This window comes from Petaurus breviceps, unplaced genomic scaffold (genome assembly GCF_028583685.1).
Source record: "Petaurus breviceps papuanus isolate PSGF00001 unplaced genomic scaffold, PetGlider_PUasm1.0 186, whole genome shotgun sequence".
NCBI lineage: Eukaryota > Metazoa > Chordata > Mammalia > Diprotodontia > Petauridae > Petaurus > Petaurus breviceps.
Genome location: NW_027185798.1, coordinates 44,847,822 through 44,863,100, shown reverse-complemented (window position 1 = coordinate 44,863,100; position 15,279 = coordinate 44,847,822). Strand labels below are relative to the sequence as shown.

Sequence of the window (15,279 nt, the reverse complement as noted above, 5' to 3'; positions counted from 1 at the left end):
GGGGGGGGGGGGGACGGTGCATACAGAGGGTACCGTAATGTAGCGTGTAGCGCGGGGGATCACCTTCACTACAGTAGCAATCTCAATAGGGCTTATTTTCGGGGGAGGGCTTATTTTAGAGGAATCTTACACAGTAAGGGGAGGGCTTATTTTCGGGATAGGTCTTATTATCGGGGAAACACAGTAGCACCTGCCTTCCAGGATTGTTAGTGAACTAAATGTTTTGGGAACTTTAGAGTGCTATATACATACTATTTGATAAATACATAAGAGTTGACTATAATAATGTTGTCTTACCTAGTCTACGCTCTGGGCAAGGACTGATTACCTTGTGGCCTTGATGCGGCATCCCTGATCTCTTACTCCAGTCCTGATCCCTGCCTGGTGTCATGGAATTCTCTTGGGTTAGAGCCCATGAGGAGAGGGAGGGAGGAATGAGCCAAGCCGGTGGCTCCACAGCTGAGTCTTGGGGGAGGAGGGGGAGTGGGACACACTTACCTGGTTGTGAGTGAGGGCTGTTCACTGCCCTGGATGTGAATGGTACTGAGCTCTTGCATGCTCCTCAGGCGGGTGGCAGGCAGGTTGGAATTGGGCAGGTGGGTGGTCTTCTTGCTTCGACGGGAGCAGCAGGAAGTGGTTAGGCCCGGGTGGCTGGACAGTGAAGGGCTTCTTGTGGATGGGTAATTCTGCATCGAACTCTCCATGCAGTTCTGCTCAAACATTTGCTCATCAATAAACTCATGGTTCTGTTGGGAAGGACAGAGAAGCATGTGGGAAGAGGAAGTGGGAGAGAGGGGATGAATTCCCCTCACACATAAACTGGAGGGTCTTGTCCTGGGCTCTGTAGGGGTAGGCTCCCAGGAGACTGGAGCACAGACGAACACTCACGAAAGGTAACATCTCACAGGCGTTGAGAGAGGAAAGAAGGAATCATCTTGGCAGCCCTGGCTATCACAGGGTTGGGGGCGATTGCGTTGTGCCCTCCTTCTGGATCTGTGGTTCAGAAGGGTGTTCAGAGCATTCAATTAAAACTGCACCTGAATGATTTCGAGTCAGAGCTTACTTTTGGGTGCTAGAGCACATAGAAGCTTGAGTGTGGGGATCCAGGCTGGGGGGGCGGGGTCAGTGCACCAACATGGCTTCTTGGTCACCAGAAGGGGATTTGGTGACATCACCAGAGGTGGAAATAGGCTGTTGGAACTTCATACTTCTGTGCTCTCTCTAGGTGCTTAATAAATGTTTGTCATTGAAGGGGGAGACACAAAGGTTTCTGTATTGCTTATAAACTAAAGCATTGCAGTGCTACTCCCCGTGATGGCAATAGGCTTGGAGGGTGTTGGGCTGTTAGTGAGGAGAGCATGGGGACTCTCATGGTGGAAGAACTTGAGATGACTAGGGTCCTCCAGACTGGAGTTGGAAAGAGAAGTGAACAGAGTAGGGACCTATGGATAAGGACATCTCAAGAGGCTAAAGAATGCCCTGGGGGTGTCTGTGGCCCGGCTAAGGCTGCCAGGGTGAAGAGGAGCAAAGGCTAGCCCGACAGCCAAAACCAGGAATCCCCGGGAATCCAAAGGAGGTGGCACAGACAAGGCACACGGACACTCACAGTATACCGAGACAAGTGCCGTGTTCCACCACCCCTGCCACGCCCCCAGCAAGGTAGAAGGGGAAGGTTGGGAGAGAAAGGTCGTTGAGTAGGCCTGCACAGAAAACTGGAAGCCTGAGCTGGTACCGGTAGTGACAGCGGAGGTCAGGACAAGCCCCGGGGGGGGGGGGGGAGTGACAGCACATGCAAGGAAACCGCACCAAGTGATAGAAAGAGAACAGTCCACATACGCCACAGGAATCAGAGAGAAAAAACAGGAATTGAAGTTTTAAAAAGCTATACCTTGATGGTGGAAGCTCGTACAGATAACAGGGGATCATCCACAAGATAGGACAATCCCTACAGGACAACATGCCAACAGAAGATAAAAACACCATTGATTGTACATTCCGGCATTCCCAAGCTCAACTCTGACATTCCACCTTCAATCCCGGCATTCCACCCCTCGCTTTCCACAGGCCCCGACATTCCGCTTTTCAAGCCCAGCATTCTGCCCTCTCAGTCCCAGCATTCCTCCCCCTCACATCCCAATATCATATCCTTAGTTCTAACTCCCCGTTTTCTTAATCCCAACATTCCATCCCCTCAACCCCAAACAACCCCCCTCCCCCCACTCCCTTCTAAAATGTCCACATTCCATCCAGCACATGCAAGTTTGAAAGGGCAGTTAGGTCTGAGCCTGTCCTTTTAGCACTGTTCCAAGTCCTGGAGGAGAATTCCAGGGGCCTCATAAGACATGCAGATGCAGTCCTCTGGGGCAAGGGAAGAAGTATTTGGTGAGGCCTGGAAACTTCAGGATTTGCTTCAGGCTTCCTGATTTGGAAACCTCTATGGGGTTCACATGCCACCCGCAGAGTGCATATTTAAAGCGTTTTCCCCCTGGCCTGAGAGGGGAGAGTATTAGATAGTCTTACTCAGAAGGCCTCTCTGACATGCTGATCATTCAGTCTGGGCAAAGGAAGGTACCAGAGAACTGTGGAACGTTTAGTGTTTGTGTCCTATTTAGGTGGCCCAAGCATCTTATGCCAGCTCATTCCAGCTGTGGCCCCCCTGACTCAGGACTTGGTGTTGCCTCATTAGCCTTCCAGGGCTTGGACCTCTCAGAGGGCTTCCACTGTCCTTGGGGGATAGGTGTTGATCTGCAGTTGGAAAGCTCCTTCTGTCTCCCGCCACCTTCCGCATGGGTGAAGGGGGGCACCAGAGGGGCCTAGCCAAACAACACCAACTGAAGCCTCTCTTGGATGCAGGGAGAGTGCTGCAGGCCAGATGCGGCCTAGTCTGAGGCTGCTGCACTGTTGGCAGTGAGGAGATGGGGAGGGGGCAGCTCAGTAGCATTTACTTTGGAGGGTGATATGTCAGCCCATTAGAGTTGGAGTTCAGTCATCCTGTGATAACACATAGCCTGCCCCGTGGCTCCTTTTGACTACGAATATGTAGCTGGAATGGGAAGTAAGTTCAGCCTTATCTGAGAGCCCAGGCCCTGGCGAGTCACTTGTAATTGGGAGATAATAATAGCTTAGTAGCTCACATTCATAGAACATTTATTTCATTGCTTTACATGCTTTCTATGCCTCATCCCTCTTGATCCTCACAGAAACTCTCTGAGTTTGGTAGGGCAAGTGTTATTATCTGTATTTTACACATTTGAAAACTGAAGTTCAGAGAATTAGGAGCCAAAGACCTCTGAGGTCAAGCCAGGATTTGAACCTAGGCCCAGAACTCTCTTTATTACACCAACGTAATTCTCTTTTCTCTTGCTCTGTTAGGTACATCAAGGCAGAGTTATCCACCATTGACACAGTGACTTCAGGGTAGGAGGAGGAGAGCATGGGGTGATGCTGGGAGAGAGTTAATTTCCCACCATTCCCTGGCACCCTCTTGGTTTGTGAAGGGACAGGCTGTATCTAAAATCTGGGGCTGGGCTTGAGGCTAAGGGTATACCTTTAGGAGGAGGGAAGTTGAATGCTGGGAGGAATGGCTAAGGTGGGGGCGGGGGGAGACTTACAGTAGTTTTCTCCAGGCAATGCAGCAGGTGGTGATGCTGGCTTTCAATGAGGGATGTGGTCTTAGTCAGGTGCTCATCCTCTGGGGAACCCTGAGACAAGGGAAGAGACAAAATAAGGCAGGGAGAACAGCGTGCCTTCTTCCCGGCTACCCTTAATCTCTGGGTGATGGGAAGTTGTTTAATGACTTGTAGGGTATGTGCAGTTTTCAATGGCACCCATCCCACTTGCTGCTTTGGCTCAGGGAGTAGGGGTGAGGAGAATGTTCTATTTCACGATCAAGAAATTACCGATGGAGGGTTGCATGTGTCTGGGAACAAGAAAGAGACAAGTTACCTAGGTACAGCATCACCCGGCTTCAGGGCGGCCAGGATTTAAGTCAGTGGCTCTCATGCTTCCCCCCCTCACTTCACAATCTTCGTTGCTTTGGGGAATTGTGGCATATTGAGCAAAGAAGGGCTACTGAACCGTCAGGCCACTAATCCATCACTGGGGCCTCGGGATTCCTTTGGGGCACTTTCCCGTCTTGGACCTCCTTGTCCTTTTTCTCTACTTCCCCAGGACTGTGTGACCTTCCTAAGATTAAGCTGGGAAAAGCAGGTGGCAAATTGCAGTTGGGGAAGGGGCCGAGGAATGAAGAAGTCTTGGGGTGTAGGGAGGAGGTTCTTGGAACACCTAGTGAAATCTGAATCATGCTAGAGTTCTGTTGGGTTAAGTAAGCCATCTGTCCCTCCCATGTGACACTCCTATCACATAGTAGGAGCTTAATCAATACTTGATAGCTGGATTAAAGGGGAAGAAGCTTTGGAATGGCTTCCCCCTTAAGGAGACAAGACCTCATTATGCCCAGTGCCCGGTGGGAAGCTATGAAGTGAGATCTTGGAATGAAGTCCTAAGAGGCAGATGTCAGAGTTCTTCAAATTCAGCTCAAACTGGGTAGGGTGGTGTGTGTGTGTGTGTGTGTGTGTGTGTGTGTGTGTGTGTGTGTTAGAGGTGATACTTAATAAGGTGAAATGTTTGGGGGAAGGTCAGAAGTATCACTGCTTACCTGAGTGAGGGTGGAGTTTGACTATGAACATGAGAAGGACCTAGGGCTCAGAGGGAGGGAGAAGACCCCAGCTTTTCTCTCTCCTGTCCCATTTCCCTATCCCCCCATTCCAATCCCAGGATACTAACTGTCATTTCCAGGGCTTCATTGAGAAGACCATTCCTCTTGCTGTGCAGGTAGGCATTGGAACTACCAGTCTTGGCCACACGGATCCTGGCAAGGCGGGCTTTCTGTAATTGAGAGAGACAAAGAGAGGGACACTGAGGTCATTAAGGGCCAGTTTACCAGGACTGAGGCTGCTTTCATGATGCTGTTTTCATATATGATAGTGAACTCCTTCCATTCAGAGTTGAGATCTAAGAATGTGGCCTAGGACAGTGGTCTGAGCATGCTGCAGTACAGGACTGGCTACATGACAGTGTCCATTCCATCCATTTCTACCCCTAGGGCCTAATTATGCCCAGTGCCCCTTGGTGGGAAGCTATAAAGTGAGGTATGGGAGTGAGGTCTTAATAGGCAGGTGTCAGAGTTCTTCAAATTCAGCTCAAACTGGGCTTTTAAAAACCAGTACCAAATTGTTTTAATAATTACTGCTTTTATAGTACAGTGTAAGATCTGGTACTGATAGATCCCCTTTCTTTCCTTTTTTTCATGATTACCATTTAGTTTCTTGACCTTTTGTTCTTTCATAGGGATCTCATTACTATTTTTTTCTAATTTTATAAAATATTCTTTGGGAGTTTGATATAGTACTAAATAAGTAAATTAATTTAGATACTATTGTCATTTTTTAAAATATTGGCTCAACCTATCCATGAGCAATTAATGTTTCTCTAAATATTTCGATCTATTTTTATTTCTGCAAAGAATGTTTTATAGTTAAATTCATATAGTCTCTGGTAAATCTTAGTAGATATACTCTCGAGTATCCTTCCAAGGTTGTCTTATGAAAAGCACTTTGAAAACTTGTCTGTATGACTGGTTTAGTAGTTATTCAATTCAATGCGACAAGTATTTATTATGCATCTGTTATGTACCTGGCATGAGAAGTGGTCTACCATGGCCAATGAGAGAGAGATCTGGTTAGCCTTGGAGTTGGAAAACCTGCCCCCGATACATACTAGATGTGTGATCCTTGGCAACCTAGAAAGTTCTCAAAGATGGTCAATTATAGAGTTGCCTATCTGTCTTGGTAGAGGGAGTTTCCACACTGGGATTTCACTGTTTTCTCAAGTCTGGACCATCCATCCCATCCCCCTCCCCAAAAATTATCTGGACTGGGGATACAAAGATAAAAATAAGACAGTCAGTCAGTCAACATTTATTAAGCACCTATTGTGTGCCAAATCTAGTCTATGAGTGCCACTGATCATCCTCCCCTCCCCCGACAATTATTCTCCTTGAGGGCAGGGGCTTCATTTTTTTTTTCTTTTCTGCTTTTTGGAGGGCAATTGGGGTTAAGTGACTTGCCCAAGGCCACTTGGCTAGTAAGTGTTAAGTGTCCGAGGCCAGATTTGAACTCAGGTACTCCTGACCCCAGGGCAGGCGCTCTATTCACTGTGCCACCTAGCCATCCCTAAAGTGGCCCTTCTTAACCATTATTTTGTGCTTACATTATAAGCTTTACATGGCTTATCTCCACAACTAGATTTCAAGTTCACCATGCTTCTTTGTATCTCCCTCCAGTACCTAGCATAGTGCTTGGCCCATAATAAATGGGTGTTTTTTAATGAAAAAAGACTATGTAGGGGCAGCTAGTGGATATAGCAACTGACCTTGGAGTCAGGAAGACCTGGGTTAAAATCATACTTACTAGCTGTGTGACCCTGGACAAGTCCCTTAACCCCGATTGCCTCATCTGCTCCCCCTACCCCCTACAAAAAAAGAAGAATAGCTCTCTGAGTTTGTTCTCATGAATTTGCATCAGTTGGGTGTCAGGAGAGAGGGAACGGCATGACTTTGGAATACTGATTTCTGTAGTGAATGTTAAAAAGCCTCTTCAGGCCCTTCTCCCACAATCTCCCAGCTGAGGATGCCTTTTAGCTTCTCATTCATTGAAATGTGCCTTGGCCCTAAGGACTCCTGACCTGGAGGACTGTCCACCTGTCCCACTGGGCAGGATTGGGAATGACACAAGGTACATACTGGCTGCTTTTTTCCTTCTTAATAAGCCTCATTGGTGTAACCATGACAGCAGCACAACTAAGGAATTAAGTCAGTAAAGGAAGGCATCTTTGGGGAAGGAGGAGAGGTGAGAAGAGCTAGGGGAAGGGGCCCCAAGTTCAGACTCTGGGACTTGGCAGGTGACTCCAGGTTCACCTGACCAGACAGACTTCTTTGTGGTTGTGACAGGGGGGCAACAATGCCAGACTCACAGGGCCTTCCAGGGGCCATTCTGTCCATCCCTCTGTTTCCAAGGAAGTTTGTAGCTGCCTTACATTAGAGAGTTAGGTCAGGAGGGGACTTCCCTTCACACAATCTGGCCAAGCTGCCCTTCTTTCTGTTCCTCACACAAGGCCCTCCATCCATCTCCTGTTTCTCTCCTGTACCCTCTCTTTTCAGCTCAGTCTCTTAGAATCCCAAGTTTTCTTCAAAGCTCAGCTGAAACTCAGTATTCTCCATGAAACTTTTCCTAATCTCCTGAGCACTTACTATCTTCTTTTTCCTATATTATCTTGGATTGATTTTGCATGTATCTTATAGATATGTTTACATGTACATATCCTCTCTAGACTGAATGTAAGTTCCTTGAGGGCAGGGACTGTTTCTTCTACGTGACATACTGGAGGTACTTAACACATTTTGGGGGGTTCTTCCTACCCCCCTTACCACTCCACTTGGGGGCAGTCCCCATTCTGAGCCCTGTTTGACTGGTTGTTAATTGTTAAAACTAGTCCAGGGATCCAGGGGCTTGGGTCATCCAATAGAAGTGTAGGGCCCATACCATGATTTCTCCATTAGCCCAGAGAATCTTGCCTTGGTCATTGTCGGGAAAATAATGATGACCTGTTCTAGTAATATTCAGGATATTACTGAGGATAAGAACTGTCCAGAGATCAAAGAAGGTTTAGAGAAGGGGTGGGAAACCTGAGGCCTCAAGGCCCCATGTGGCCCTCTAGGTCCTCAAGTGTGGCCAACTTTGGGTTCAGTCTAACTTGAGAACCTAGAGGATTCCCACCCCTGGTCTAGAGTGAGCTTGGAGGGACAGGGGAGGAAACATCTCATTTAGGTAAATTGGTTAGCAGCTTGAAACAAATGGGGCCAAAGGTTCCATTTACTAGCAGTCCACAGAACTTTACTGTGGCATGGCCACTTTTGTACCCTAGACCTTGGACACAAATTACATGTCTTGGCAGTGTTGGGTTAAGAGAGGTTTAGCCAAAGTCATCCTCATTCCTGGAATAATTATGCAAATCATAAGTCATGTCAACTCTCTATACAAAAGATGGTACATTTGAGCTCAGGGAAATTCTAAAGAACAGTTATAGCATATCAGCAAAGTAAATTCATCCACAAAGGGCTGGTGGAGGTTGGGAGGTAGGGTCAAGGGTGTAAGCCGATGGGTGCCTAGGACTAGCTACATAGATTCAAGCAGGTAGTTTAGTTTTTCACTGTCTCCTTTTCTCCTTGGCCTTCGAAAGAGTCTGCTGATATCTGCCTAATCTGGGAGTGCTAAAGGAAGTTGAAGATCATCCTCCTCACCCCAGGAATTGGTTAGGCTAGGACACAGGGGTAGAGAACCTTTGGCTTCAAGGTCACATGTGGTCCTCTGAGTCCTCAAGTGCGACCCTGTGACTGAATTCAAACTTCACAGAACAAATCCCCTTGAGGGGGGCTAGGACAAGGGACTGGAGGGATGGGCCACAAATCCTGTTAAACAAGCATGGCTTTTAAAGGCAGCAAGATACAGAGGAAAGCATGTTGGGCTTGGTTCAGAACATAGATTTGGAGCTGGAATGGACCTCAGAAGCCATTTGGGCCAACCTGCTTTTCATTTTATAGGTAAGAAAACTGAGGGCCAGAAAGGTCGCCCAGATAGGGAGGTCAAAGATGGGATTTGAGCCAATGTCCTCCCATTGTACAAGACTGCACCTCTGTCTTGCTTATGGGACATTAGGAAGTCACTTAATCTGTTTAGGCCTTGGTTTCTTTATATAGAAACAAGGGGTTCAGACCAGGTGACCTTTAAGTCCCTTCCAGTCCTAAACCTAAGAACCCATTCTTGGGCTGTGGCTTGCCCCATCTTTCCTCTGTTCCTTTAGCTGTTCACCCCAGCTAGAGAGGCCAGAGAAATGGAAGAAGAAACACGGGAAGGAGATAGAGGGGGAAAAAAATCCATCCATTCTCTATCTGCCTAGCTGGCCAAGTTTCCAAAAGTCATTTTCATCCTGACAAGCTCCTTGCTTCGGAGAATCTGCTCCTGTCCTTCTCTCCCCTCCAACTGCATGTTTACATTCAAACAATGTTCTTCCCTCCCCATAGGAGAAAGTAGTTTTTATTGCTTTGGGGAACCTCTAGGTGCTGAGAGCTGCATATGGAAATCCAATTGTGTCAAGCTCATTATAGCCTTATATAATTTGATCCCACCACTTAGAGCTAGACCTTTATCGTATCTGGGGTCTGTCTTCATTACTTTCTAGAGATGAAAGATTTTTCTTCTCTCCTTTGTGGCATTTCTTTTAATCTTATCTTACCCTGGGCTCTATTAAAGCAATAGATTGTCATATCAAATACACTGTATCGTTTAATCATTTCCAACACAGGATGAAGAGGTTGGCGATGTATTTATGGAACAATACCCAGAATATGGAATTCAGTGTGGCTCCTGCTGTGATTTATCCCTTGCTAAGGGGCGGGGAGGGCAGGGATCAGTTCTTAGCCATCTCTGCATTCTCTCACAGTGCCTAGCACAGTGTGCTGGGGGTATTCAGTGACACAATTCAGTGGACGGTCATACTGTGTCTACTAAGGACAGTAAGTCCTGCACTAAGTACCAGGGGAGATTAAAGAGTTTAGAAAGAAAAGAAGAAAATATTTCTGCCCTCATGAAATTCCTAATTTAGTGGGGGCATATGACACATAAACAGATATCATTAATACAAAATAATACATGATGAATGTATACAAATCCACCAGAGTACATCACTGATTCTTCATGGCTGCATGTGAGTTACCCTGGGATCTCAAAGGGTATGCCAACTTTGCATGTGGTCCTAGCAACACATGCAGCCTACTTTCTGAAGTCCAACCAGACTAATAGAAGAAAGGCTTATAATCAGAGAGGCTGGCTACTAGGTGATGAGTTCTTGGGCCATGGCAGCTCATGAAATGTGGAAATATACAGAATGGCCCTCAGTCTGGAGTGACCCACTTTGCCCTTCTGTTGAGCAGTAGAATGATGAAAAAGGAGACGGAAGTTACTAAGAATAATAATAGCTAATAAAAACGACAGCATTTTAAGATTTGCAAAGTCCTTTATAAATATTTTTTTTCCTCGCACAACAACCTTAGGAGGTAAGTGCTATTGTTATCCCCGTTTTATAGATAATGAAACTGAGGCAGGCGGAGGATCACACAGCAAGTAAGTGTCTGAGAATGGATTCGAAGAATTACATAGACTTTAGATGACTTAAAAACACTAACTTAACTGCTGCTATGTATTAGAGATACATTGGCTACATCGGAGATCCTTGACCAGTGACCAATGAATAACATACTGCTAGAAAAGCTGAATCAGATCAATAATAAGGGAAGGGAATTAGCATTTATGAATCATCTACTGTGTGTCAGGCACTGTGCTAAGTGCTTTAGAAGTATCTCATTTGGTCCTTAATGATCTCATTTGATCAATAATGGCATTTTTGCCATAAATGAGACCAGAAGACACAAGGAAGACTTGGCGAAATGAAAGTGTGGCTCACAGGTTCTCTTTGGAAAGGCATTAAGAAAGGCATTGATGGGAGATAGTAACGTGACCAAAGGTAACAAGAAACATGATTTCATGGATACTTGTTCATAATGAACAAAAACAAAAACAAAAAAATGACCAGCTGATGGGCCAAGATTGGGAGCGGAGGAAAAGGTAGGGATGTTCTCCGAAGGACTCAATATCACTTTCCAAAGCAAATGAGCACATTCTTTGATTCTCAGTAATTTCAGTGCAAAGGTAGGTATTTGAAGCAGTTATTAAGCACCTAAGCTGTAAAAGGCATTATGCTGCATGCTAGGGATGCAAAGACAGATGAGTCCCTGCCTTCAAGGTGCTTATATTCTACTCCTAGGGAGATACAGCATTGGCCCTTATAAGTAAATTAAGGACAATCTGAGAAGAGCATAAATAACTAGGGAATCAGGAAAGGCTTCCCATAGGAAGTGAAATGAGTTGAACTAAATACGAGGAAATGTGAGAAAGCAGAAATAGCACATTTCAGAAAACAAAGACAGAAAAAACAGCTGCATCAGGCCAAGTATAAACAGGAGAGATCCATGCTGGAAGCAACACAATTTTGAGGGAATTGATTTTGTGAGCTATCTGAAAGGGAGGAAGATGCTTAATGATTGGGAAAAAAAATTCATGGCTGCCATTGCTACCCCCAAAAAGGCATCAATAGCTATTGACTTATATACCTTCTCATCTCTACAAAATCTCCATGAGAATAATTTATGCACATTTTTGAGGACATCCTTGATGAAGATATGAGGAGGGTCTTATAGGCAGGATTTCCCAGATGATATTTGAAAGCATAGCACATCTTTCACGCAATTGACTGAAAGGTACAGAGAATATAACAGCCCACTTTGTTTACTGTTTACTGACTATGAAAAGCATTTTTGCTGCCTGTAAGGACCTCCTACAACAAGGCACCATATCATTCCATACATATTAAGATCATCCAAGACTCTGTGATAAAAGCAACCATGATGATAAGTCTTTGATGATCTACCAATGATTAATATCAAATAAGGCATAAAGAATGGAGATGTACTCTTGCTAAAAATGTTTGCCACCGTCAAGAAGAAAGTATGATACAGAATCCAAATGGCAGAAAGATTCCAATTAGGGGCTGAGATTATTCAGATGTTCCTCTCTGCAGATAACACTGTGCTAATCGTATTAAACCCCAGAATACTGCAGAACTAAGTGAGGTTCGTCATTACTCATAAGTGTTTAGCCTAACTATTCACACAGGAAAAACCAAATGGATGAAGAGTGCCTTTTGTCCAGATTATGACATACAGTTGTATCACTATCCCACATAGCTGGCCCAACATAGCATATATCATGGACACTGCTGATGGATAAAAAGATGGACTGAGAATTGAATAGGAGGAATAGAGTGAACTGGATTGTATTTGGGAAATTGTGCAGTGACTTTGGTCACCCCAACTTCCTACCTGAAATAAAATTCCATTTTTTTATCAATATGCTTCTGGTCATTCTACATAACAGAGAATCATGAAACAGTATGGTCTCTGAGGAATCCAATTAGTGGGTCCCACCCATTGGACAACAGAGAGACTCATGATCAATATAATTATTTTTTTGGACTAGATCCATGATTTCATTGATATTGGAATCTCCTGGTAAATAACTTCCTCTACCAATAAAGATTGTCAGCTTTTTTGAAATTTACAGTCTTAGAGACACTGGGAGAAGATATGACTTGCCCATAGTCATGCAGTCAATTTGTATTAGGGCTAGGATTTGAACCCAGGTATTTCTGATTACAGGGCTGACTTTCTGTCCACTTTGCCATACTTCCTGGTGCAGTATATTACAATGATGAAATTAAACACACAAAGTGAGGTAAAAGATATGATCAAAGAGGAGTGTGACTGGAGATAGTGGATGAATGATCATATATTGACAACAAAATGTAAACAGCTGGATGGCCCATGTGCTGTCCTAACACCCACATAACATCATGAGATCTAGAGTAGGGGTTCTTAACTGGGGAGTCCACAGATGGATTTCAAGGGGACTGTGAACTCGGATGGGAAAAAAAATCACATCTTTTTTTCACTTATCTTTACTCGGGGATTCTTTTTCTTTATTGGGTCATGGACTCTTCTGGCAGTCTGGCGAGGTCTATGGATTCCTCAGAATAATATTTTTAAATGCATTGAATGAAATATGTAGGATTACAAAGGGAACCAATTATATTGAAAGGGAAAGGAAAGAGAATAAGCATATGTATAGCACTTACTATAGGCCAGAACGTGCTAAGCACTTTTTACAAATATTATCTTCATTTGAAACTTACAAAAACCCTATGATGCAGGTGCTGTTATTATCATTGAGGAAACTGAGGCAAACAGATGTCAAGTGACTTTCCCAGGGTCACACAACTAGTAAGCATCTGAGGCCACATTTGAACTCAGATTTTCCTGACTCCAGGTCAAGCACTCTGTCCACTGTACCACTAGCTGCTTCAAATATGAAATATAATTATCAAAATATAAAAAAAACCATATTCACAGACCTCAGGTTAAGAACATCTATTCTAACTGAAATCCAACATTTCCTTCAATTATTTAAAAACATTATTTTGAGAAGAGGTCCACAGGGGTCCACTAGGCAGCAAAAAAAGAGGGGTTTATGATTTAACGTGATCCAGAGGAAGGCCCTCAGTGCACTGGGTGGTTCCCTTGTGGAAGATTTACAGGAAGAAAAAGATCAGAGTCAAACAGGATTAGAAGGCAGGGATAGTTTGCAGTTTGTCCAACTGGAAGAAGTATCCCATCAATGAGATCAGAGATACAAGAAAATATTAAAGAATATCGAAACACTAAAAATCATAAAATTCAAAGGGTACTAATTACATCAGCTTCTCCTCTCACTCATAGGATCACAGATTTTGAGTTGGAAGGGCCATGAGAAATCATCTAATCCAAACCCCTCATTTACATGTAAAAGATCATGGAGCCCTTCTTCACCCTCTTCCCCACTAACTAAATGAACTGGAATACCAGTGCAAACCACCAGGTGGCTCCCTCCAAGCTCAAGTGCTCCACCTTGCATCTCAGAGTTGGGCAAACCATTGGGGGCTTCCTAAACTGGGATCCGTGAACTATATATATGTATCCCTTTGATCAAGAGAGAGCTTGTTCTGATAGGGAAATAGTGAGATGCAAAGCGCTGCTTCCTAAAAAAAAAAAAAAGCCCTCAATGGATTGACATCTGTGACATCATTCATCCCAATCCCTTGAACCTACTCTGGTCCACACTCCCTCTATCTTTGATGCCTTCAGCATTTGGACAGTGCAGGGGAACCTATCATCTCCACAGTGGGAGACAAGCACAGGATATGAGCTGAGACCCAGAGAAATTAAAGGCTAGGCTCCAAGTCACTCAGGTGTAAAAGGCAGAGCCAGGTCTTCTGATTCCAGATCCTTCATTCTCTCCATTGTGCCACAGGGCCAGTCTCTTACAGTCCCTTATAGTCACATCTCAATTCAGCCTGCTCTCTCTGAGACTGTCAGGGCTTCAGCCACTATCTGATGGGTTCTTCTTAATTCTCATCCTTCTTGATCTCTTTGTAGCATCTGACACTGGGAAGCCCCCTTCAGTCCTCTTCTTGGATGGTCCCCTTATTTTGGGGGACGCTGCTCTCTCCTTGTTTTCCTAGTACACATCTCTTGCTTCTTTGGACATGCTTGTCTTGCTCCCTGTTGTTGGTGGTTGTCTTTCATTCATCATGATACCAGGGAGATGATGCCATGACTTGCAAGTGAATTGGATTTAAGTGAGGCAGGGCTGTGCAAGGTCACCAGCCTCACTTTCTCCTCTGGAACCAACTGAGGGTTAACAGAACCTGTCCAGGATGGCACTGATGCAGAAAGACTGGTCACAGCAAGGAGGCTTCCTGCCTCCTTCCCTTTCCTTCTCTCCTTCTCTTTCCTTTACCTGACTGGGGCCACTTAGAACCTTTACTAGACTGCTCTGCTGCTCCTGTGGCTTGATGAAATGGGAGTCACCAATTGTATTCCTTTGGGTAAGATGGAAGACCACAGGACTTGCCATTGGCCCTGCTGCTGCCTCTTAAGATCCTCCAGTCCTTACCATCTGCCCTGCCAACCTCCATCACTGTCTCAAGTTCTGATGTAATCTAAGGACTCTTGAGCCTTCCCATCTAACTCACTGCTGCACTTTGGGGACTTCTGGAATTTTCCATCCACTCTGCAGCTGAACTTTCTTTTGTATGCTGTCTCCCCCAATTAGAGTGTGAGACCCTTGAGAAGAGGGACTATCTCAGTTTTTCAGTTTGTATCCCCAGTGAAAAGCACAGTGCTTGGCCCATAGTACTCATTGAAAAATGATTCATTCATTTCTTCACAAAAGCCTAATAATAATAATCATAGCTAACAGTTACATAGTGTTTACTATGTGCCAGGTACTATGCTAAGCATTTTACAATTATTATCTCACTTGAGCCTTTCAATAATTCTGTGAGGTAGGTGCTATTATTATTCCCATTTAGCAGATGATGAAACTGAGTCAAACAGAGTTATTTTTGGTTTTGTTTTTTTGTTTTCAGTTGACTTGCTCAGAATAAGTGTCTGAGGCCAGATTTCTTTCTTTCTTTCTTTCTTCCTTCCTTCCTTCCTTCCTTCCTTCCTTC

General features: G+C 44.7%; 1 protein-coding gene across 1 annotated transcript in view; it reads right to left on the bottom strand.

Annotated features, from left to right (window-relative positions):
* The window catches only part of KCND3 (potassium voltage-gated channel subfamily D member 3), a 310,434-nt gene that overhangs the window by 1,641 nt on the left and 293,514 nt on the right, over positions 1–15,279 (bottom strand). The window contains exons 4-7 of the mRNA XM_069090370.1: positions 4,786–4,887; positions 3,612–3,701; positions 1,889–1,945; positions 499–746 (exon numbers count right to left, since the gene is read on the bottom strand). Of these exons, the coding sequence (XP_068946471.1) occupies positions 499–746; positions 1,889–1,945; positions 3,612–3,701; positions 4,786–4,887 (497 nt within the window). The remainder of the gene's footprint in view (positions 1–498; positions 747–1,888; positions 1,946–3,611; positions 3,702–4,785; positions 4,888–15,279) is intronic.